The 25,489-nt window shown below is 46.9% G+C and overlaps 1 protein-coding gene across 2 annotated transcripts in view; it reads left to right on the forward strand.

The window, feature by feature from the left end:
* TBC1D32 (TBC1 domain family member 32) overlaps positions 1-25,489 on the forward strand; it is a 2,506,374-nt gene that overhangs the window by 339,194 nt on the left and 2,141,691 nt on the right. For both annotated transcript variants that reach the window (XM_069606604.1, XM_069606605.1), the window contains exons 6-7: positions 15,281-15,458; positions 15,846-15,917. In XM_069606604.1, coding sequence (XP_069462705.1) covers positions 15,281-15,458; positions 15,846-15,917 — 250 coding nt within the window. The remainder of the gene's footprint in view (positions 1-15,280; positions 15,459-15,845; positions 15,918-25,489) is intronic.

Here is a 25,489-nt window from a genome sequence, read left to right on the forward strand (position 1 = left end):
TTTCTTATCATACACGTATCCTTTTGTGGTTGTAGTTTCCAGTGAGTATTGGGTGGCATGTCAGGTCCTGATGTGCAAATCGCTTGTCTGACCTGGGTATAAACCCTTATAATCAAACCATCTTGTAGCTACCCTCAAAAGTTTCACTCTGGATAGCTTGCAATCGAAAACCCCCAGTTTTATCTGATAAAGCGAATGAATAAAGGTCTTGAACCTGTTCTCAAACGTTAAATGGGTAAGAAGGCCGGCTACCTGGGGTGAACCTCTTTTGGTAAGCAGAACTGGTGCTGTGGGATGAACGGGCTGCTGGATTTAGGTGCCTGATGCCGATGCTCATCAGACCCCAGAAAATGTGTTGGTTGATATAGACAGCAGGAAGGTAGCCCTTCAAGTCGGAATCAGGAGTTTGTAACAACTCACCTGAATCAACTAGCCCTGAAAATGGATGCCGCTGGAGTGTCGGACCCATACTTGGCCTTCGCATGCGCTGAGAGCAGCAGGGGCTTAGCTGCGATGAGTAGGATGGCCACTGCGGTGCACATGGAAGCCTGGGGTCAGGGCATGGGTGGCAGTGCTGCAGGTGCAGATCATGGTGGTAGTAGCAAATATTCAAACGAGAACTTTGAAGGCCGAAGTAGAGAAGGATTCTATGTGAACTGCATTTGAAGATGTGTCACTCGGTCCTAGGAGATGGGCCAGCACCATTCAGAAGGGATGGGCAATTTCCTCCTTGGCCCTCAGCCAATTAAAGGGAGTCTGGTTCAGATCTCCAAACCCGATGTGAAGATGGGCGCCCTCTGGGCATCCAGTGCAGTAACGCAAACGATCACATAGAAGCTGGCGTGACTCCCAGGGCAAGTTCTCTTTTCTTTGTGAAGGGCAGAGCATCCTGGAATAGGTTTGCCCTGAGAGAGGGGCCCGAGCCTTGGAAAGTGTTGTGATTCCGGCGGCGTCAGGTGAGCTCTTGCTTATATGGGAGATGGTGTAAATCTCGCACGAGGCTGTACCCATATCTGCAGCAGTTCTCCAAGGTGAACAGCCACTGGCATGTTGGACCATTGTAGGAAAGGGAAGTCGGCAAGTCAGATCTGTAACTTTGGGCAGGGGCTTGGCTGGGTCACTCAGGCTGGGGCACAAAGCGGGGATGGGCACGTGCTGCGGTTGGATGAGGCGTTCCCCTCCAAACCCCCCTCCCACCTCACAGGGAGGCACACCCATTCTGGATGTGAACCAGGCCCTTCATGTGGCTCGCCCCAACTGCACTGGTTGCCTCTCTCTGTTCCCCTCCCAGGGCTCTGGGTTGGCGTTCTGCCTCAGTGGATGCCTAGCAGCCGACTTGGAACTGGTGTGGGCCAGGGGAAACTGACTGTTTCATTAAAACAAAGCATTGCAGAGGCCTGCCACGGGTGTTTATGCGATTTCTGCTCAGTGCTCTGAATATCAAAGTGAAGAAATTTAATGAAGCGTAGGTAAATGGCAGAAGGAACTATGTATCTCTAAAGGTAGCCAGATGTCTAGTCACATATTTTTTTTCACTTTATTAGGTTTTGATTACAACTGGGTAACAAGCAAAACAGTCATGCATGCAAAAGACTGGTGTATAATACAGCATAACATAGCGAATCAGAGCACATTTCAGGTCATTACCTCATAAAACATATACATTATCTGGTGCAGGTCACAGAGGTGTATTTCGTGAGATGGGGGGTGGACCCAAATGTGTTAATCCCGGGTATAGGTAAGCTTGGGTGGGCATTGTGTCTCTACCCAGTGTTCCACGTACGTTTTTATTAATATTTTCAAAACCAGTTTTAATCCCAGAACTCACCCTCACCCCCATGTCCCATCCGAAATCCCTTACAGTCCTCTTTTCCATCTTGCTGGTATAGAGTCCAGAATCCCCTTCAATTTTTAAGACCATTCTTGCCTCTGGGTCTTCATCGTCCTCCCCTGTCTTACATAGGGCCATCATCCCATGCTATATTGACCGCTTAGGCCAGGCCCAACAGTGTTTAATTTTTCTCGGGCACCATGCTACTCTGGAGTCTTTCTGTAGGAATTTCATCACCAGGTCCCAGTCTGCCACGAATCCCTGGTAGTGCCGTTGAAGGGAATAGGTTGCCCGTTCCAAGGACACAAACTGCCACACTTTGCTCACGCATTCATGTTCTGTGGGTGGTTCCTTCGATTTCCCTTTCTGTGCCATCAACAGGGCCCCTGACAGCATTAATATCACATGCACCTTTTGTTGTGCTTTTCGAGTGCGGATCTACAATTGTTCCTGCTAGTCCCAAGATAGCCATGCCTAGGTTACCCTTTCGTTTGGTCTCCACCATTTCATCTATAGCGACTGTTATCTTTTCCAAGTACCTTTGAATTCGGGGGCATTCCCACCACACATGACTCCATGTCCCCTCTTCCCACATTCCCTCCAACAGTCTTTAGGTACCTGTAGGAATAACTTGTCAATGACTTCGCGATGAGGTGCCTTTGGCACATCAGTTTTACCCATAATTCTTATAGTTGGACTGATCTTGTGATATTGGGCATAATAGCCCATAGTTGTGCCCACTCTATTTCCACGATCTGCCAACCCACAGTCTCTTTCCCAAATCTTCATATATTGTATGTGTCCTGCTTCTTCATTTTGTTCGATGAATTTATAGAAGATTCCAACTATGTTTTTATCTCGAGAGTTCTCTGGTAGTTGTTTTTCAAAAGGTGGTGGAGGCCTTAATGCTGCCTTCTTGACTCAAGGCTGCAGCAGCCAGTGTCTCATTTGCGTATATCTAAACTCTCCCCTTCTTCCCGCGAGAAATCTGCTTTACAATAGTTGAAGGACGTAATCTCACCACACTCAAACATATCCATTAACTTTAGGCATCCACCCTTTACCCATTTGTCGAACCCTGTCCCTCCCACCCCCGGTGAGAATTGTAGGTTGTGAAATATTGGGGTACATCGTGGCAGAAAGGTTGTGACATCTATTGTGGTTACTAGTTCGTCTCATGAATCTCTCACTAGAATTCCAATCGAACGGCGTTATAGATTTTGTGGCCTGTCCCTCTTAGGTTTCCAAAGTACTGTTTCAAGATGACCTCCTACAACCCTCTCATCATTTTTCTCCACACCTTTTGTCTATCATCTTTCAACCAATTTCTAATTACCCTGATTTGGACAGCCAAGTAGTATGCCCTCATATCTGGATCCCCCATGCCTCCACGCATGGCATTTGCATTCTTCTTCTTGCCACACAGGGCTTTTTATTATTCCAGACAAATTTCCCTACGTGCCTTTCAACTGCTCTGAAGAATGACTTGGGAACTTTCGTTGGTATCGTCATGAAATAATATAAGATTTTAGGGAGGTTGAGCATCTTGATTACGTTAACCCTTTTTATCCATGATATCCTAAGTGGGCTCCATTCTTGTAGAAATTGTCTAATGTTAGTCAATAGGGGAGGATAGTTTGTTGCGTATAATGAGTGAGTATCTTTAGTGATGCTGACCCCCAGGTATTTCATCACTGTGTTTGCCCAACTGTAGTGGAATAGACTTTTAAGCTCCCGTTCTTCTCCCTTTGGTATTATTAAATCATGGGCCTCCGATTTATGGGTGTTAATTTTTAACCCTGCTACCGATCTGAACTTAGCCAGTTCCCTTTCCAAGGCCCTAATGGACTTTACTGGGTCTGTAAGTGTTAGCAACATGTCATCTGTGAAAGCAGTTACTTTATGGGGATGCCCCCCAAATGGAATGCCTACTATGTCTGCAGTATCTCGAATTGTGGCCAACAGCGATTCTAAGTGTATCGCGTACAGCAATGGGTCACATACAGCAATGGGGAGAGAGGGCAGCCTTGTTTTGTTCCTCTTGTTACCTTGATTGGTTGTGATAGCTGTCCATTTATCATCAAGCAGAGGCTGGGATTGAAGTAGTTTGCCTTTATCATTGAGATTATTTTAGCCCCAAACCCCATTTTTTTCATAGTGGCGAACATGAATTGCCATTCCACCCTGTCGAACGCGTTCTCAGCATCTAGTGCTAATAGGCGTGCTGGTACATTCTTTATATTTGACTTTTGTACTAGGTGTGCTACCCTTCTGGTATTGACACCTGTCTGTCTGTCATCTATAAACCCTGATTGGTCTGTGCCAATGAATGACGGAAGATGGTAGTCTAGCCTAGATTTTTGCATCTATGTTTATTAGTGCGATTGGCCTATAGGATTTATAATATGCCAGATCTTTGCCTGGTTTCGGAAGCAGGACCACCTTGGCTTCTTCCATTGTTGGTGTTATTTTCCCCTCCTCCCCCAAAATTATTGGATAACTGGACCAGGTGTCAATCCGTCGGGCTCTCGGCTTTGTTATTGGGCAGTGAGTTAATTGCCCTGTGAACCTCCTCAGCCGTAATGTCCTGGTCCAGATCTATAGTTTCCTGCTATGTTAACTTTGGGGTATGGTACTTATCCGGGCATTCTTTTTGCGTCTGTTCTAGGGGGTTGTCGGATTTATATAGCTCAGAGTAAAACTCTGCCAATTCTCATGTTATCTCGGACAGCTCATTACTCTCTCCTCCTTTTGATTAATTTGATTCTTGGTTCTAGCTTTTTCTTCCTTCCTTCGTAATCTGGCTAGCAATCTGTCCACCTTATTAGCCTTTACATAGTATTTCTGTCTAAGATGAAGCAATGCCCGCTCTACTTCCCTCGTTTGCAATACTTCCAGTTGTCCCCTTATGGCCCTGTATTCTCGTCGTGTTTCACCACTGGCTTGGCCCCCATCTTGGACATGACTTGTTTTAGTCTACCCCCCAATTCCCTTTCCATCTGTCTCCTTCCTTAACTCTGCAGGCTTTAACTGCAATGATCTTTCCTTTGATCGTGCCATTGAATTTGCCCCACCTCGGGTTTTGGCTTGTGTCTCCCAGCTTATTATCTTGGAAGAATTCCTCAATACCCTTCCTTATTTTCTCCCTCAGTATTCCGTCTTTGAATATATATGATGGGTATTTCCATTTCAACAGCCCCAGTGAAATTACCCTTCTCTTCACTCTCCAATGTGATTGGCGCGTGGTCTGATAGAGCTATTACCCTTACTTCACTTTCTGCTACCATACCCAGCAAGCTTCGGGAGAGCCACATATAGTCTATCCTTGAGGAAGACCTGTGTATGTGGGAGAAGAATGTATATCCCTTTGTGTCTCCCCTCTTTTCCCCTCCAAGCATCTACCAGTGCTAGCTTGTCTATTCTTTCACTCCGTTCTCTCGAGGGTTTGCCCTTGGTGCCCATTCTACCTGTGCTCCTATCTGCTCTTGGATCCCAGGTCATATTAAAATCTCCTGTTAGAATGATTTATCCTTTGGAAAATTTGTTCAACTTGCTTAGTTTCTACTGGATGAATTTATCTTGCCCTGAGTTTGTTGCGTAGATAGTGGCTATAGTGTATGATTCTCCCCTTTTCTGTAGTTTTACTGCGAGGTATCTGCCACTGGGGTCTTTTTCCCATTCTGTTGCGGTGAGTTTGAGGGTGGTTCTTATGGCTATCCGTATCCCTCCTTTTTTCTTCCCTTTGTTTGATTGAAATATTTGATTGTATCCCTTAAGTCTAAGCTGGTGCGTATCGGTCATTTGCAGGTGTGTTTCCTGTAATGTCAGGAGGTCTGGTTTGTCCCTCTGCCGGAATCTTTCCAATTTTTTCCTTTTCAAAGGGGAGTTAAGCCCCCTGACATTCAATGACATAATGGTCATAGTGCTGGACCTAGCCATCTCCTGGGTTGTTCCTGGATCTGTATCTGTACCCCTTTCTGGCTCTGATGGTACGCCCCCCTCTCTTTCCCCTTCCCCAAACACCCTCTCCCCCCCCATCCATCTGGGTGGACTGAATCAGTATCTAACACCCCCTGAATTGCCATCTCGGGGAATGAGCCCATTACTCCGCCGAGCCCTATTAACAGCAGGCTCTCCTGAGCCCATTTCTTGATCCCAGGTCCTGCCTTCCCTCCCCCCAAAATTACCTTTCTAACACATTTGCCCTGCCCAGGCTATCTTATTTAAATATTCTCTGGAACCCTCTTTGTTCTTGCTATGTTGATGTAGGGTCCTTCGGGCCCTTCTTGATGCTCACCCTAGTCCATTCCAGGTTTTCCTGGTTTCTTGGCTCTTCGCTCTGGGTTCGCTGGTTCCTGCTTCTTCCTCCTCTATTCCGAGTATGCCCACTCCGTTGCAGGTTGTGATGTGGTGTTGTCTGCCCTCCCATTCGAATACCAGGAGGAAAGGGAAAGTCCAGCAATATCAAATGTCCTTTTCACTGAGGAATCTCACTACAGGGCCCAGTGTTAATTGGGTTAAGTCCTGAAAAAGTTGTAGTTCTGAGGCATTATATTTTAGCTGTTTCACTTTCCTAGCTGCAAAAAGGATCTCCTCCATATGGCCATAGTCATAAAGGGCCACCAGGATGTCTCTAGGTCTGGCTCCCGGTTCCTTCCTCAGCGTACCCACCCTGTGGACTCTGTCCAATTTTAGTTCAGTGTCCCCTTTCAATTCTATTAGGTCTGCAAGTATTTACCGGACTGCTGCCTTGAGATCTTTGTCTTGCACAGCTTCAGTCAGGCCTTTTATCCTTGCATTTAATCTCCTCGACCTGTTTTCAAGGTCCTCAGTCTGCAGTTCCAGGTTGTGGGTGGCAGTCGCCAGCTTTTCCACGAGTTTGTCTGTTTTCCTGGCGTCTTCTGCCAGGTCCTGCAGCGCCGTCTCGTTCGTGTCCACTCATTCCTCCAGTTTGTTGATGTCTCCTTTTACTTCGTGAAGAGCTCACTACCAGTCTTCTCTGATCTTATGTAACTGGGCCGGGACTGTTCCTGCAATTTTATCTCCACAGTCTTGGAAGTACCTTCTAAGAATCTCATGCGTTACTGCTTGGTCTGATTCCTCTTCACCTTGTGGGCCCCTGCTTTCCTGTTTCTCCGGGCTTCCCTTTGCTTCGGACTCGGTCTCTTTGTCCTTCCTCCATAGTTTTTGGATGGTGCCATCCTGTTTTTTTTGTGCCTTTGATTGCAGCTTGCACTTGTTTGCCCCTGTTTTTCAACATCTTCCCTTGTGTCCCCTTATAAAGGTGTCCTGTCCTTCGGGGCGCTTCCTTTTCTTTAGATTGCCCATAGAGGGTCTTGTGGGCCTCCGATATGCCCCTGGTGTCTGGAGTCCTCAAGGAATTTTGCTTAGTCTATTTCTCCCCCGTCCGGGTTCTGGGCTTTCCTTCACTATAGAAGGCTCTTTTGTATCTTGGCTGGAGAGGTTACTTCCCCTCCTCCTTGTCCCTCCTTTTAGTTCTTATATCTCAGCGTCCCCCAGGTTGAGGGTATCCCCACCCTTAAGGGCCTCTCCCTTCTACGTGCTTAATGCCCACTTTTTCTATGAGTGTTATAGCGCTACCATGGAAGAATACTCACGGAGCAGGAGATTGAATGACGCTCTAGTAGAAGCATACGAACATGGTATGCTACCAGATACCATGTGAGAATCATCAGTCACACCAATCCTCAAACCAGGGAAGCAGCCACTTGATTGTGGATCATATGGGCCCCTCTCCATGATCAATCAAGATAGTAAGATACTAACGGCAGCCCTTGCCAACAGACTAAAACAGGTCATAGCAACCCTAGTACATACATACCAAACGGGATATGTCCCAGGCTGCAATACATCGTGGAACCTGAGGAGAGTTCACCACGTCATCGACCAAACTAACCACATGCCAGGAGATAGTGCGGTAGCTTCCCTAGACACAGTGAAAGCTTTCAACTCAGTGCACTGGGACTGGCTGCTGTACGTGTTAGCACATTTTGGGATAGGTCCAAGGTTTCTGAGATGGATCAAGCTGATCTATACAAAGCCTAAAGCCCGGGTCAAAACAGGCAGACAAGTTTCGGAGGATTTGGGGCATCCACAGAGGCACGAAACAGGGCTGTCCATTGTCACCAATGCTCTACATACTGGCCCTAGAGCCCCTGGCAGCCTTCCTCAGGAAGGAATAAGCCGATGCAGGGATAAGAATAGATAACACTATCCACGTAATCTTTCTTTATGCAGATGACATGCTCCTATATGTCAACCAGCCGGAAGAGAACCTGCTGCACCTACTAGACGTCATAGCAGATTTCACCAAAATGTCGGGCATATGCATCAATAAAGACGAGTCCTGTTTGTTCCCCCTAGCAGAACTCGGAGAGCTAAGAGCAGAACTACCCATACTGGGCCTGAAATGGACACGCAACTCCTTTTGCTACCTGGGAATTAATATACACCACGGCCCAGCGACATTGCACCAAAATAATACACTGGTGGAGCTCAAGAAGGTCACGACTTCCACGACATTCTGGAAGACGTTGCCCCTAGGGCTACCGGGTAGGGCAACACTGCTGAAAATGATAGTGCTCCTCCGCCTATTATACCATTTCACCAATATACCCTATGACATACCCAAAGCATTTTTTCAACAACTGGATATGACCATCAGAGAATTCCTGTGGGGAGGGTGCAGGAACTAAGAAGCTCTAAGCACACTACAAAAGGATCACTATCCGGGTGGGATAAAACAACCGCATTCTGAACTATACTACCTAGCAGGCCAATTACAATTTGCTGTAAACTGGTTAGGCGATGAGCCCTCCCTACATACAATACTCTTACAACCCGCATTGCGCCACTGCTACTTAAGAGATAATACTGTCTAGTAAGACCCTGAACCATAAACCCCCTTTATTCATTGCACTAGGCCTCACCCTGTGGCGAAGAGCATGGAAGATTGTAAAAACCCCGGACCCTTGCTCCATACATGTCCCCCTCGTGGGACTCATTGATAGCCAACCGAGAGCCCTACACACATTTCGAAGGCATTGGGAAACTAAAGGAATTGCCCACATAGGTGATTTATAGAAGGAAGGACAGTGGATTGAGTTCCAGGGGTTAATGGCAGACCACGATATATATAAAGGCTAATTTATGTTATACAAAGGCATGATCGAGAAAATAAACAAAAGATGGGCCGGGCTAAATATGGAAAAGGGAACAAATGAAGTACTCGATACATGGTTCGATGTGGCAGAGGGAGGACACACTGTGTCCAGACTGTACGAATTGCTCCTGCACAACTATAACACCACGCCATCGCTGCACGCAGCAAATGGGAAAATGAGCTGGTGGAGAGCACTAACTGACACAGAATGGGGGAGGGCCCTAGTGTATATAAAGAAAGGTCTCCCGAAACACCAGATTTCAATTAACAATACGTAACACAGAGAGCATATTTAACCCCGGACAGGCTATCCAAAATGGGTTGCAAGTCAGGGCAGTCATGTCCAAGATGCGCCACAGAAAACGCAAACATGCTACACATGTTCTGGTCATGCTCGGTGATCAGGAAATTCTTGGAGAAGATTAAAGCTAGAGCGGCCAAATGTGGCATCCAATTGCATGCGTGGCAGCCAGAATCCTACCTGCTGGGACTATTGCTGGTAGGCAACAGACAATTAGCACACCTAGCCAAAGTGAAGGACCTAATTTGGAGAAGACCACATTAATGCCCTTCTGGGTTCTCATGATCTATCAGTCTTGATTTCGTGTAGTGCTAACTGCATTTCTTTGCCCTTTCCGGTTTGTCACCCTCGGCTTGCAATTTCTGTGTGTATTTCGTGTAGTCTAGTTTCTCTAGTTTTTCCCAAATGGTGATACATTTTAGTCTCTCTAAGCTCCCCTGGTTCTTCCCGTTAGTCCCACTGTTTTAGCTTTCCTTGCTACGTCGTCTTCTATATCTGACAGTTCCCTCAGCACGTCCCTTCTGAGTCCTCCCATCCTCCCTATTGGTGCGCCCTATACCAACACTTTAAAGGTGTACCATAGAGTGCCCATCCTGTCTACGCTTCCAGTGTTAAGCTGAAAATATTCCTCTATCACGTCTGACATATAACTTTGGAATCCCTCCTCCAGCAGGGCTTCTGCGCACAGTCACCATGTTGGTATAGGGGTTCTCGTGGCAGTGTGCAGCCATGTTGCCATTAATGGGGCATGGTCTGAGAGGGTCCTTGCTTTAAACTCCATTTCTGTGAATTTGCCTAGGGTTTCTCTTCTGGTGAACACATAGTCTATTCGTGTGTATTCACCATGCGGAGCAGAAAAATGCGAATTGCCTCGGTCTTTGCCGTGTTTATCACTCCAAAAATCCGCTAGGCAGAGGTGGCTCAAGAGGGTTTTTAAGGTTTTCACTGGTGGAGCTGGTTTCTTGAATTTGGTGTCTGATCTATCTAGTAGCGGGTTGAGTGTGCAATTGAAATCCTCCTCCACCCAGATGTTTGTTGCTCCCCTGTATGTGATATTTGGGGACCCAATGATCTGAAGAACCCATGGGCGTCTTGGTTGGGGGCATACGTGTTTACGAGACACACTTCTCTATTTTCCAGTTGGCATTTAAACTTTGGTAAATGTTCCATGGGTTGCTCATTGCTGCAGCAGTCAGGCAGTTGTTTTTTTGTGTGAGAGGTTCCTTTACTACCTCCCGCTGCATGGACATGTCAGTCCTCCTCGTCTTGTCTATAGTGAAGGTCCCTTTACAGTCCGGGGCACAAGGATGGCTTTCACCATTGGTGGTCACTCAGGTGCGTTGTCATTGTTGCATCTGGCTGCCAGTTGGGGTATGCCCTGTTCGTCCATCCAGGTGTGGGCTTCGGTGGTGGTCTCAAGGAAATAAGATTTCCCGTTATGTAGCACTTTTAATTTGGCCGGGTATAGAAGCATGTGTTGCAGGTTCGCTTTTCTGCAGCGTTCTTTTGTTGGACCAACACCACCCTGTGCTTCTGCACTAGCACTGTATAGTCGGGGTAGATAGCCAGACTCAAGGAGGTTCTAGTGATTGTGCCACCTTCTATTGAAAAAGTGAGGATCTTCTCCCAGTCTTTAAAGTTCATGATTTTAGCTATCATAGGCCTCAGTGGGGCACCTGGCGGTGGTCTTTTGACCAATGATCAGTGGGCTCTCTCCACTGTGAAGCCCTGTGAGAGTGTGCCAGAGCCGACCTCTTGTAGCAACAGGTTTTTGATGTAGTTGGTAGGGTCTCTGCCCTCCTCTCCTTCCAGCAGTCCCATTATGCAGATGTTATTTCTTTAGGCTCTGCCTTGTGCGCCCTGGGCCCTGTGTTCTTGGGTTTGTATTCTGCCAAGCATATCAGTGATTTGGGTTTGGGCGGGAGTGATATTTCTGGCGTTTTCTTGCACTACGTGTTCTGCGGTGCCCATTCTGTTCACCAGTGCCTGTATCTTGGCGTATGGCGTAATAGGCCCACGTCCACTATTACAGCATCCATTTTCTGTTCTAGTGCGGATTATAGTGCTACAATCGCCTCCAGGATAGGGCTGTCTTCTTGGCGCAGTGCCTGCAGGTCAGTCTGCATTGTATTAGTGTCTGCGGAGGGGATGTGGGCCATTTTCTCTTATAAGCATAGGATTCCATTATTGTTTGTTTACCTTTGCCGCTCCGCTGTTTGGCATTTCCGCTGTTCCTTGCTGGGCCTTTCAGTGGCGTTGTCTGCGGCAATCTTGGGTGTGCGAGGTGATGTCTGTGCCCGGGGTTGTCGGGTGTCTGCTTGCCTCACTCACCCGTGTGTAATACAGGTGTTTTAGGCTGGCCCAGGGTCAAGTGTGCTCAGTATGTTCCTTAATCTCTTAGGGTCAATGTAGTTAGGCTGTGCTGCAACCCGAGTTGTGGTAGCAAAATGTACTGTATTGTGTAGCCAGGGCCCAGAGGACAGTATTCCTAGGGCTGTTGTTGCTCCTGCCGAGTGCCTGGTGGTTCTTTTTAGAGTGGGGGGGTGGACAGAGCGAGTACTCCACTGCAGGGGCGCCCAGCGTTGTTGCCTTCTGGGGTGGGGTGGGCGTAGACCGTGAAGCACGTTCGCTGCGCGCGCTGATCGTCGCGCTCTCCGGTGCAATTTGTATGTGGCCCTATATGGGAGCTTGGGGCTGCTCAACACAGGTAGCGGCCACAACACAATTCAGGGGCGCTGCTGCACAGTCACTCCGCCAGCGCTACACTCATGGTCCGCGGGCACAGCGCCTCTCGGGACCCCACACCTCTTCACCTGCCAGCACCTTTCCCAGAATAGCCCCAATCGTAGTCCTGTCGTTCTCCAGTGGGCTTCCCGGGTCGATGCGCGGCTCTCCTTGCTCACTTCACGCTCACTATGCTACGAACGCCTTGCCTCCCCCTCACACCCAAACGTTGCATCGGAACCATGCGGTTTCGGGTCTGACAGTTCCTCAAGTGTTGTGGTGCAGAATTGTGCTGTTATTTTGCAAAACAGACCGATTTCAGGATCTTTCATGTGGATCTAGCAGACGCTCTCGTTTTTGCTGCCTCACTGCTGGCCATGCCCCCCATGTCTCATATAATTAATGATGTGCATGAATGGATGAATGAGATTCCCACCTTTCCATACTTACTATGTAGTGAAACAGCATCCATGGGAACTAGCTTGGCAAAATCAGCGTGGAAGAACCTGTTGAGCTGGACTCTAGACTGGCACTGTGAAGAGAAATGAGAGGTGTAGGATAAGTTGGAGGCCCTTGGGCCACTGGTGAAATACCACTACTCTCATCTTATTTTCATTTACCCATTGAGGTGGAGTGGAGGGGGTGAGCCCCATGAGGCTCTTGCTTCTGGCTCCAAACAATAATGCAGGTGTTCTAAGGCGAGCTCAGGGAGGACAGAAACCTCCCTCAGAGAAGAAGGGCAAACACTTGCTTGCTCTCAATTTTCAGTATGAATACAGACTTTGAAAGCAGGGCCTCACGATCCTTTTGACTTTTGGGGTTTTAAGCAGGAGGTGTCAAGAAAAAAATACAACAGGGATAACTGTCTTGTGGCAGCCAAGCATTTATAGCAGTGTCGTTTTTTGATTCTCAGATGTCGGCTCTTCCTATCATTGTGAAACAGAATTCAACAAGCATTGGATTGTTCACCTACTATTGCGAAACGTTAGCTGTTAGCTGGATTCAGTCCATCGTGAGACAGGTTAGTTTTTCATTTTTTTAGTTTTTTTTAAATAGGTTAGTTTTACTGTACTGATGATGTGTTGTTGCAAAGGTAATCCTGCTCAGTACAAGATGAACCCCAGGTTCAGACATTTGATTTGTGTACTTGGCTGAGGTTCTAATGGGGTAAAGCTACCATCTGTGGGCCGTTGAATAGAGCCGCTTCGGGGCTCGAGTGTGAACACCCCCCTCCAGCCGATGTCAGAGTGGCAGGCCCCACCTACAGGAGGGAGGGAACAGAGGCTGGTCCTTTGTTGCGGATGGCAGCCCAAACCCCATATGCACCGACCCCAGACAGCAGCAGGGACGCTCTCAGGGCCACCATGACATCTGGTCTGAGGGCCCGGCTGGCTTTCTGGTTTATCGGCAAGACTCTACTGGCCATCTGGCCAGGGCTGTTGGCCCAAATGACCTGAGGGGCAGTCGGCCCTGCTGACTTCAACATTTGTCTGCGGCCGGGCTCCATAAACCCTCTAATAGTTGACAGGAAGTTTCTTCCTGCCGGGTGGCTGTGTGTCGCATGTGGAAGACACCTCCTCCACACCCAGACCTGCTCTCCGGGAAGGCGACAAGCGAACCACCAAGGCCCCTGCGTATACCGGTGGCGGCCCCCTCCGGAGTGAAAAGCTCTAACACACTCCCGCCAGTGCCCCGGACAGGAACTGACGGGGGCCGGCCGCCAAACTGCCCAGCGATGGCCACAGCGCACTTCTGGAGGGGCCCCTGACTTCTCGTAAGGGCTAAGCTCTAACTCGTCGAAGCCAGAGCCCTTGGGGCCCCATCTTTTCAACCTGCTTCCCCAGGTATTCGCGCCCCCAGCAGCAAACGTGGGCACAAAGGGCAACCCGACCCTACATGCCAAGTTTCCCAGTTCCATGCATGACACACCTCCAGTCAGTCCTGTTTTTTGCTTCTAATTGCATGCTGGAACTTGTATTTTATTTTTTCTAATTTTAAGGCTGGGCCTACAAGTCCCGGCATGCAGTGTGGAAAAAGAATCATACGGGCTTGAAGAGTCCCGCATGGAACTTGGAAGATTTGTAGCTATCCATTCCCTTGAGAAACCTGCGGTCCCTGGGGGCTGTGGGTGGTGGCATGACATCAGTATTCGATTCCTTGATCAAGAAAAATGGGTACAACCACTGGGTCAAAAGGGGAAAAGGGCAGGTGCTGTCTCAGCGATACAGCTAAAAGTGTTCAGTGTTAAAAATCCAAACAATGGCACTAATTGTTGGTGATATTATCAGGCAAAACTGGTGCTACCGCACCTGTGGACAGAGATTGCTATTAGTAGTAGTGTTTGTACTGATTGTAGTGTACGCTGACAGCCCACTCTGTTTTCAAGATGGCATTATTGGCCATGGTGTGAGGCTTACACAGCCAGTAGCTGCCTGCCTGAAATCCAGAACTGTCAGGCATGAGTCTAGCAAGGGTCTATTATGAGTGCTTTTCTCACCTCAGCGGCTATTAATGAAATTAGCAACCAAGCATCGGGTTTGTGGTGCTCAAAGTGTTACCCCCTCCTCACACTCACCCCCAAAACAAGGGAATTCAACATGAAACAAATAAATTACCACATTTCCAGTTGTTTTTATGTCAAAAAAATGTGTTTCTTTAGAGAAACATTAGTCTTTTATTTCCCTACTTCTCTCTTCTCTGGAAAGCAGAGTAACTCCATCTCATTAAGAGTTGTTTAGTACCATTTAGAATTTGAACACATGATGCTAATTGTTTGTACGTCTTGATAAAGTGCAGCATGGTTGGATTTCTTGTAACTCAAGCCAAGAGTGGAGATGGCAATAAATAAAAAATAATTACGTTTCGGGGCACAGTCTATTTATTGTGAACTTTCGGGTTTCCTTTTTTAAGATCCCAGTTGGACCCTCTGATGTCTTCTTTCTTTTGTTACCTGCCAGCAATGAGACATTTGACAGATTTATTTGAGCAATGAAAAGAAACTGATACCCTTTTTTTATCAGTGCTGTACCCTGTTATCAAGTCATGTGTTAATGTGCCTATTCTGCTACTAGAGGGTTATGGAAGATGGAGAAAGAATCTTTGGAGGTTTTCTAAAAAAATGATGTGGTATTTATAGTAACACAAAACCTCCTGGATTCTCAGTCAAATGCTTCTGCTTATGGTGGCCAGCATAAACAATGCCTGCCAATTAACTTTTGTGTGCTTTGCTTTGACTTTGAAGGTACCGGGACATGATGCATTCCTTAAAATCTGTCATGGTGGTGGTGGTAGAATCACTTATCAACAAGTTCGAGGACGATCAGGTGAGAAGTAAGGAGAACCAAAAGAAGAACCAGCGCAAGAAGCACAGTGGCCACTACACAGACAACTGCTCGGATAGCGATTCTTCTTTCAACCAGGTATTACAGTTGGCCAAAAATGTAATTGAAGCACTATGCACCTACTGTATCAACACCACACAAGCCCAGACTATACCCTTTGTTTGATGTCAGCTACAGATGGCCATGCAGAGCATTTCATTTTGAGAACAGATTGCTTACTTTAGTGCCATTAATCTGCTGATCGATTGTTTCCTTCTCTCCGAGCATCTCGCACAACAACATTCAACGAGCATGTCTTTCACACCATTTGACTATGTGTAAGAGATTTTGCAAACACAGTCTACCTTGTCTCGATGATTACATGCTTACTGTGCACCAACTTTTAATATATATTGGAAATACTGCAGGGCAATCCTTTGGAAAATGTGTAAGTCGTGGTCTAAATTTTTTCAACTCTTTTTCCAGAGTTACTCTTTCATGAATCAAGAGCAGCTGCAGGTGGTCGCAGATAGGCTTGACCCGAGCCAGTCTAAAGAGGTAAGCAAGTTTGAACTGCTGAGTTGTACTTGGACTGTGTGCGTGTCTGCGAGTGCGAGTGTGCGTGCGTGTGTAAATGTATATACTCCACATTTTTACCAAACCTTTGAGAAAAGGCCAGTGACAGCAACATTGCTTTTTCAATAGTTGAACAAACTCAATACACTAAGTTACTTTTTTCCTGTTGCATCAAAGGTGAATGACTAAAACAGGGGCCAGATTCTCAGTTAGGGCCTTAGCCGGAGAGCCAGGGAATCACACCAGGCTCAGGATTGAACCAGATGAAGGTATGCTCAGGCTTCCATAAGTGAATTGTTCAATTTTATTCTGCCACAACAGCTCATTGTTTTGTCTGAACCATGTCTTTCTCATTTACGTACGGCGACACCAATATCTTGCCAATATGCACACATTGACCATCTATTGTGTTGCCTCCGCCATCTAACTTAAAATAGAAAGAAGTACAATTTGATGTGTGCTTTAACAGTGGTTTGCTAAATATGCTGCATGTTTTTTAAAAGATTAGCAGTCATTCAAAGTAGTACACATGCATTTTATACTCCTACATCCTGCCCCCTTTCCTCCATATATTTAAGATATGGTCCCATGTGCACATTATCACACAGAAATGTATTAAATAGAATGCTCTGGAGAATTTGTTCTGAGCACACCCATGCACGCGTCTCCCTTTTGTACTCCCTCAACACCAACCTCTAGTCTTTTTCTACACTTTCACAGCGCTGGGGCTGTCTCTACCTTTGGCACACTGCGAACATTTGTTTTTGGGATGGTCCCTACCCACCTAGGGCCTTATGACTCGTAAGTAGGTAAGAAGTCAGCCCCTCACACAATCTGCCTTGGGTACCAGAGGGCCAGATCATTATTGTACCCTTTACACTAGGTAAGACATACCCTGTCTTTTGGTCTTTCCCTGGTTTCCAGGTGAGGTGAAAGGATATCTTCTGGTGTCATTCTGCATGGATTTAAAGGTCTATATAGAGAACAAATGTCAAGTAAGACAGACCCCTTTATTTTTACAGGATCCCTGACGTGGTGATCGGTTTCCAGTGAGACCACATAACGTGTAGTGGCTCTTGTGCATGCTCATCAACCTGGTTGACCTGAGGTTCCTTTCTGGCCTAATTGTGACATTCAAGTGGAAGTGGCTTCAAGACCTAACGTCTTCGTTCTCCTCCTTCGCAAGTCAGAGGTTGATGGACTCCTCCTGTTTTCAGAGGTTCTTTTGTACTGGAAGATGGGACACTGGACCCAGAAGTGGTTTCCGTACCTGTAGTACGAATTAGTGGTCAAAGGAATACGTTTCTCGTCTTACTGCGCCTCTCACTAAATGGGAATCGACCTGCAATGCCAGATCTGACAAAGCCGTGTAAGACATAGGGAGAAATGGAACCACCACCAGAGCATCTTTCAGGTCCTCTCTCAGGCCCTTATAAAAACCGCTACCTTCTTTTCCTCCAGCCAATTGGTCTCATTCACCAACTGATTACATTTGGCAACATAATTTAGTAGTTCCTTAATTCCTTATGTCCCTGAGATATTTCAACCAATTCAAGGTCTGTGGCCTGTCCTTTATATTTAGTGTCAAATACCTTACCCAGACCTTCTGCAGGGGCCTACAAATCATATAAGAGTGTGTTCCAGCGTTCTATTAACAGGTTAGCTCACATTGCAGGGGCCCACTCAGATAAAACAGCACAAAGGTGACCTTGGCAGGTGCGTTGAGAAATGCTGTCGGATGGCACAAAAAGTGCAATCTACAGTGGTACAGGAAAGTTCTGTACTGGTCAGGATTGCTCAAAAAATGTTCAGGCTAAACCAGGGGAAAAGGCACCTTTTGTGGTTAATATGGGGCCAGCCGCTACAGCAGCAGGAGCTAGAGCAGCTGCTACTGGTGCTGTCTCAAACTGCCCTTCCTACGGAGGCAGTGGATGCATGTTAGCCTGTAACGCATCTAATCGGGCATGTATGTTGGCATGAGCACTGGTCATGTCAGTTCTAAGAGACCTGTATGGCTTGAATCAAGGTGTCTATAGGTGAACCAGCCTGCTCCATGATCGTCAACGGATTTAAGGGCTCAACAATCTGTCAGGAACTGGTGTTGATAGGGTGGCATCCATGGCCGATTCCCGTCTGCTTCCTAAATGGGTTCCAACCGATCAACAGACCAACATTAGCCCACCTGAAGATAAGATAAGTGATAGGGACACTTGTCGGAGCTAGAAAGCAATGGAACGGAATTAGGAAAGGAACAAAATCTCTCCCTTCAACCCACAATCCCTGGGTAGCGTTAGGAAGGCATGGTATCAAACAGTGACGACAGACCCAAGTGATCACAGTTCAAGGGTGTTTATTGAACTTCAATTGAGTTTGAAAAACCCCTATCTAATCCTAAATCTAAAGGTGGGTGCAAGCTATGACCATCAGATAATATTAACACAAGGCTAATAGAGTCTGGTCAAAATAAAAGTGCATATACTAATAAACCTATTGCCAATCCTTACTTCTAAATACAAATGGTGTGGGTTATCATATGATATGATATTTTATTTATATCGTGCTCGTACACAAGTGTTTCAGAGCGCGACAAGGCAGGGTGGGAACAGGGGAGAACAAAACGGTCTTACTAGGCCCAGTGACATTGAGAATGCGCAAGTGCATGGGAAAGGGATAGGGAAATAGTGCACAGAAGGGGCAGAAATGGAAAGTGCGGAGCAGAGGAGAAAACAGATACATAAATAATAAATAAATAATAAAGGCAATAAACGGTGGTAGTGCAGCCAGCAAGTGACAAGTGCTGTGTTTAAGGCAGCAGACGGGGTATGTCTGATAACTGTAGAAGAGAAAAGAAAGGGGATGTGGGGGACTGTATGGGTACAGATACAACCTCAGTGCAAGAAGTGGGCCGGGGGCAGTGCAGGTGGATGGCAGGGTGAGCAGGTACCTGTGCCCGGAGGACAGAGGGGTGGCTAGGTGCACAGTGCAGAGAGAGACAGATCCGCATGGAGTCGGGGGAGGCGAAGGCAGAAGCAAAGAGGAAGGTCTCGAGGTGCTTCTGCAACCAGAGATGGTTCTCCTCAAGTTTCAGAGTGGCAGGGAGATTGTGCCAAAGGGAGGCTCCAGCCAAAGACAGAGATCTACCCCCAGCTTGTTTCTTTGCAAAACGACTGACCCTGGGTGAGTTAGAGGTAAAGGAGCGAAGAGCTCGAGAGGGAAGGTATTTACGGAGGGATAGTTGAAAGTATTTTGTGCTCAGGCCCCAGAAAGCCTTGTGGACAATGCAGAGGGTTTTGAATGTAATCCTTGCATTCAATGGGAGCCAATGGAGGGATTTCAGAGCTGGAGAGTTACGATCCCAGGGCTTGAGGCCAAGGACAAGTCTCGCAGTCCTGTTCTGGATTAGTTGTAAAGAGCGGAGACTACAGGCAGGAAGATTTAAAAAGAGTCTGTTACAATAGTCGAACTTGGAGAGAACCAGAGCTTGGGAGACAATGAGCTTCTAGGGGAAGGAGAGGAAAGGCGTACCCCTGAGGAGGCGAAGTAGGAACTTGGACTTTTTTGAGACATCAGAGATGTGAGATGGAGAAGGAAAGTGTGGAGTCAAAGATGACCCAGAGGTTCTTGACCTCGCAGGTAGGTGTAGGAAGAGAGCCAAGGGAAGCCGCCCAGAGACAAAGATCATTGGCGGCACACCAATCTTGAATGGCAGTTAGGCAGGTTGATATGGTTGACCGTGTCAATTGCAGAAGAGAGATTGAGTAAGATGAGAACAGAGGAAATGTTAAAGTCAAGGTTGGAGAGCAGATCTTCACGGATGTTCAGGAGAGCAGTTTCTGTGCGTCTGGCAGCTCTGAAGCCAGACTCGGGGTCATGGAGAGAGCCAACAGAATCAGAATGAAGGTTAAGTTGAGAGATGGCCAGTTTTTCCAGGAGTTTACCCAGAATGGGTGTAATGGAAATTGAGAGATAGTTAGCCGGACAAGAAGGATCAGCTGTGTTACACAATGTTACACAAAAGGAAAGTGTTCAAGAAATGATATGTCACGATAGTTGAGCTGTTAGCTTCCCTTCCCCACGTTTCAGCACAGGACAAGGCGGCACACTTGAGCTTAGCACATACTCTGTTTTTTCTAGCACAAGGATTCAGTTTGAAATCTCAGTATCAGGACCTTCTGTGCCAAAGTCTCTTTAGCATTCAAAGACTCTTATTTCAGAGGACCTTATGTGACCAACAAACATTCAAAGTTCCTTTCTCTTCAGGATTCTCATATGCACAACTTCTCTGGTGATTCATTGTTCACCCCATGTCCCCCTCTGCCGGACTCAGACCCACTCTAACACAAAACCTTCTATTGGTCTCCCTCCGCTGGGATCGAACCAAATTAATTTCGCTTTCCAAACTTTCTTTACTATATCAAATTCGTTGTTCTATTCTTTATATAACCCTTAAACTTTCACTTCTGTACTTCCCAGCTGGATACATTACAGAGACCTTCGATTGAGCACCCACATGGTGCCGGACCACTCTGTCAAAGGTATCGTATCAGTCTTTCCAAAGTTCAAACACTCTTCAGCAGTTCAACCTTACTTTACTTGCCTCTTTTATCGAAAACATTTTAATAATATTTGTTCCAGCGCTCGCCATACAATGTGTCCGCTTCCAACCTTGGCTTCAACACAGACTGGCCCTCTATCGGTCTCCCCAACTCACCGGCTGTGTTGATTTCACTGATGCTGCTTTGTTCTTGGAGCCAAGGACGGTACCATGGCGGCTGATGCTTCTCTCCGCCTTGATTAGTGATGCGGGAGGGCCTTGGGTATCTCTGACACACAACACAGGATTCTTCAGCCTGGTTTCCTGGTCTTACGTTTTTGTTATACTCACCTGGCTCCCACAGGGGTGTCGAGCGGAACTGGACAGCCACGGTCTCCACCAACGTGATGCGTAGTGCAGAGATGACTGACTGGACTGGCCCACCTAGCTTCGTCTGCTTGACCCGTAGAAGTAGTCTCCTAAAGACGGGGAAAGGGAATTAGCCACCTGTGGATTTGAGTAGTAACACCTCACTGCGTCCCCACTTATCACTTCTGACATTCCCTTTCACAAAGCTCACCTTATAGTTTTGTATGATGAGCTCTCTGTTAGGGAGAATTCTCTCTTTAGGCTGAATTTCCTAACCTAGTGAGTCCCCCAGCAGCTTTGCTGGATTTCTGGAGTTTGTTTTTTTCTCCTGCCAAGAGGAGACTCTTTTTTTTCTCCCACTCTTGGACATGATTTATGGTGTTCCTTTGACTGTTTGTGTTTTATGGGCTATGGTGTCCTTTACTCCATAGGGTCTCATGTGTTTTTACTATGTGTGTTACACAGCACCCTCCGTGCAGTGACACAGGGGTGTCATAGTGACACCCCACCATAGACTCCATACCCTTGGACTGACTACTGTCTCCCAGGGCATGTAAAGTCACCATTGGCTTTACTAGTCCCAAATTATTAATAGAAACCAGTACAAACCATCATATTGTGGATGTACTGGTAGGGGCAATTCGATTGCCCCGGGGTCTGTTAGTCGAGGGGGCACGTCTCCGTCCCGCCTGATCGAGTTTTGGCTGGTGGCAGTGGATACTACTTTTTATATTCGACCGCGAATATATCCCTATGGGATTTTCCCATTGTTCGAGGCTACCAACTTTAATTATTTAATTCTCATAGCCTCAAACATACCGCCGGTTTATTTATTTAATATTAATTCGCCGGTTGGTATTTTTTGCCAGGACTCGATTCTAAAATGGCATTTGTGTTCTCTTCTGTGACTCCAACCCAAGTCGAGCCCTTTGTTCCACTTTTTGGCGGGCTTCTCCACAGAAGCCTCCAAAAGTGGTGCCACTCTGTCTGGGTACCAGAGGGGGTGTGGGAGGGGGTTTAGGCACCCTGGACTGAGTTACCTTGGTAACTCAAGTCGCACTCTTGTGTGATTGGCCCAAGTGGTGAGCCGGCCGGCTCACTACTTAGCATGTTTGATTGACAGCTAGGCTGAGTGAATGGGGGTGTGCTGCATAAAAGCAGGGCTTTGGGGACTGGAACTTCAGAAGTCGCCACAGGACCTGAGAATCCGACGAGGGAGAAGCTGAGCCGACCTACCACGACGACACCACCGGTGGAGCCCTGCGGAACCGACTCACCACTTCCCGACGACAGAGAAGATCTCCCGGCTGGAGGGGCTTCTGCCCCTGACTGGTGGGCACAACCAGTTTACCTTCTTCTCTTCGCACCCCAGACCGGCTTGTGGTTGAATTGCCCATGCCAAGCACCCCGGTAACCGGATAGCCACTTACCACTGGACCGCGAATCAAAGGACCGCTCCTTTTACCTGAGAAACTCTGCGGCTGGTTTCTTCCCTGGCAGTGCAACAGACTCCTGTCTTCCTCCCCGACGAGATCCTCTCTTCCCCCGGACGAAGCACCGACTTGCATCCGCTGCCAGGAACAACTGCCCCCGCTGGACTATTCTCACCACTTTAAGGTACCGTGTCCGCCAGGCCTCCCTTTCTAAAGGTAATAATAACCCCTTAACCTTCTGGACTGGGCTGGCCGCCTTGACCTTCTAACTGGTCCCTTTCTTTGGTCCAACTCTTTTTGAACCTTTTCAAGACTTTTGTGCACTGCAACCGTGCGACCTTGATCCTCTTAAAGTGGATCCAGCCTACTGAACTCTAACTTCACGGTTTTACTTTGCCTTCCTCTCTTGTTGTGTTCTTGTAAAAATGTTGGGACCAGTTTCAATTCATTCTCTGCTTTTCTCTTCCTTTTAAAACAAATTATTAGAGTGCCATCTGCGTTAAGTGCTCACCGGTGTCTGAAAATAAGTGGGGCTTTACTTAAGACTTGTCTAATATTCTTCTAAGGGAGTGTATATCTTTTAGTGACCGTGTTTTTGAATTGCTTACTATTAGTGCCTGTGTGTTTTTCTAGATGTGGTTTTAAATAAATAATTATATCTCTTTTACACCAAGCCCTGGTCAGTGTTTACTTGTTCTACTGTGTTCTTTTGACCTATTGTGAATACTCTGTATGCTGCCTAACTCTTCTTGAGGGAAGTCTGACTGCTCAGCCACAGCTACCAAGTGAATCTGTGTGGTACGGACTGCTACCAAGTGGGTTTACTGCCAAACACCTGTAGTCTTAAATCTTTTGCAGTGGTCCCAGAGGGAACTGCACAGTTCTGCCTAACACTCTCCATCCTGCGAAGAATGCAGGGGCGCGTTGATGGCCAGTTACTTCACTGCCTTGAGGGTATTGGAAGAATTCTGGACAAATCTTGGCTCCAAACCTCCGGGCGAAAGGCCGTAAATATATAGTTCTAAAGAGTTCAAAATGTCAGAATAATCACTCTTGTCCAATTCCTTGTTTCTTTTGCAGCTTAGACCCAAAAGATGATTGTCTTGTGGCAGCTGAAAGCGTTCAGATAAGAGTCAGTGTTTTGTAACACTGTCCGGTAAATGATGCCAAGGTTTAACTCGCTGCTTTCTCTTTTCTTGCAGGTGCAGCATAGGAAGATTTGGCGTGCTGGTGGATAATACCTCCTGCGGTAAAATCAGGTAAGCATATGGTGGCAAGAGATTGTCCTTGCTTGTTCCCTTGGCTCACCTTGTTGTTTTCTTGTCCCCCTTGGGAGCTGGAATGCGGCAACTTGGTGATGGAGACAGCACCGGATCGTAGAGATGCTGCGAGGAACAGTGAGTATGGCGCAGCGCTGCTGCTGGCGATGCGACGCGTTTAAAATGAAGTCTGTTTCTGGTTCGAAGATGCGCTGAATCTGAAATCAGGTAAGAAATCCAGTAAAGTTCTTGTCCTAACCTTTCTTCTTCTTTCCCTTCTTTCTAGGCGCTCTGGACTAGAGGAGGGCGTGGCAGGATGCTGGATGCTGACTGCAGACACGGTGAGCGTTACGCTGCTGGATGCAGAATAACGCAAAGCATGTGCTGCTCTTCGGGCGTGGTTTAAATAGCCTTCAAAGTAGTCCCAGGTAAGTATTTCTCCACAACCACACCCGAGTAACAAAATAGTTCCTAAGATAAAATAGTCCCTTCAAGCCTCACATGGGCTTGGATGCTTGGATCCCTTGCAGCACGGTCTGCATCAGGTAAGTTTTAACATATGAGCCTTGGTCTTGGTTTGTCTGGGAAATTCCGGTGGAATCTTCTCAGCAACCGAGGTGCATGAACGGGGTCACTAGGTTCCCATGACCGTTCTTGTGGTCCGTAACCTTTCCAGTCGATTAAATAAAAAAGTCTTGACTTAACCATTTTGGAGTCCAGGATACTTTTCACTTCAAATTTGGGTTCCCCGTCTATAAGGATGGGGTCAGGTGGCTTGGTTAGTCTTGTCCCAGGTTGTACTGGCTTCAGAAGTGACACATGGAGGACAGGGTGAATTCGCATACTAGCAGATAATTCCAATTTGACGGCCACCGGGTTGATAATGGCCTTAATAAGGTAAGGTCCCAAATATCTAGGGTTAAAGGTCCGCTTTCCCTTTAGAGGTATGTGTTTTGTGGCCAACCAAACTTGATCCCCAATTTGGTATTGTGGAGCATCACTTTGATGGTGATCAGCATTTTTCTTGTACTTTTCTTTCGCATGTTTCAAATGTTCAGTTGCTTCCTTAAAGGCTTGTGTAATAGTAGCGTGCAGATGGTTCACTGCAGGCCTTTCTAAGTGTTGAGGTGAGTCAAGTTCTGAGGTTCGAGGGTGGTGCCCGTATATGGTATAAAAGGGGCTTTGTCCAGTTCCAGAATGTACAGAGTTATTGTATGCATATTCGGAAATCCATAGAATGTCCTTCCAATTACTTTCAGTCTGGTGTAACATACAACGCAGGTACTGTTCAAGGGTCTGGTTGGTCCTTTCCGTCTGACCATCAGTCTGGGGATGGTGACTGGTCGATAACCTCACGTCGATTTGCGCCAATTGACAACATTTCTTCCAAAAATGTGAAATGAATTGACTACCTCGGTCAGAGACCAATACGGAGGGAAATCCGTGTATTCAAACAATGTTTTAGAGAAATTCCTTGGCCAGAATTGAAGCAGAAGGTAATCCCTTTAAAGGAATAAAGTGGGCCATTTTGGAAAAAAGATCCACAATAACGAGAATGGTGTTAAATCCATTACATGGAGGTAGGTCTGTAATAAAGTCTAACGATAAGGTGTGCCATGGTGTAGGTGGAATATCCAAGGGTTGTAAAAGGCCAGCTGGTTTTTTCTTCTGACTTTTGTTTTGGGCGCAAATGCCACAGGACATTACAAATGACTTTAGGTCTTTTTGCCAGGTGGGCCACCAGAAATGTCTCTTAATTTTAGCTTCAGTTTTTGCGATACCTGGGTGCCCTTCCATCAGGGTGTCATGATAATTGGAGATGACTAGTTCTTGTAGTTCCTTATATGGTAGAAATAGACGCCCTTGATAATAAGGTAGGTCATTGATGACAGAGTAGTCTGAGCCTTTCTTTACCCAGTCCTGCAGGGCTGTTGGTTCGAAGAGTTGTTGGATCTTTAC

Source organism: Ambystoma mexicanum, chromosome 4p (assembly GCF_040938575.1).
Source record: "Ambystoma mexicanum isolate Mex_15411 chromosome 4p, UKY_AmexF1_1, whole genome shotgun sequence".
Classification (NCBI taxonomy): domain Eukaryota; kingdom Metazoa; phylum Chordata; class Amphibia; order Caudata; family Ambystomatidae; genus Ambystoma; species Ambystoma mexicanum.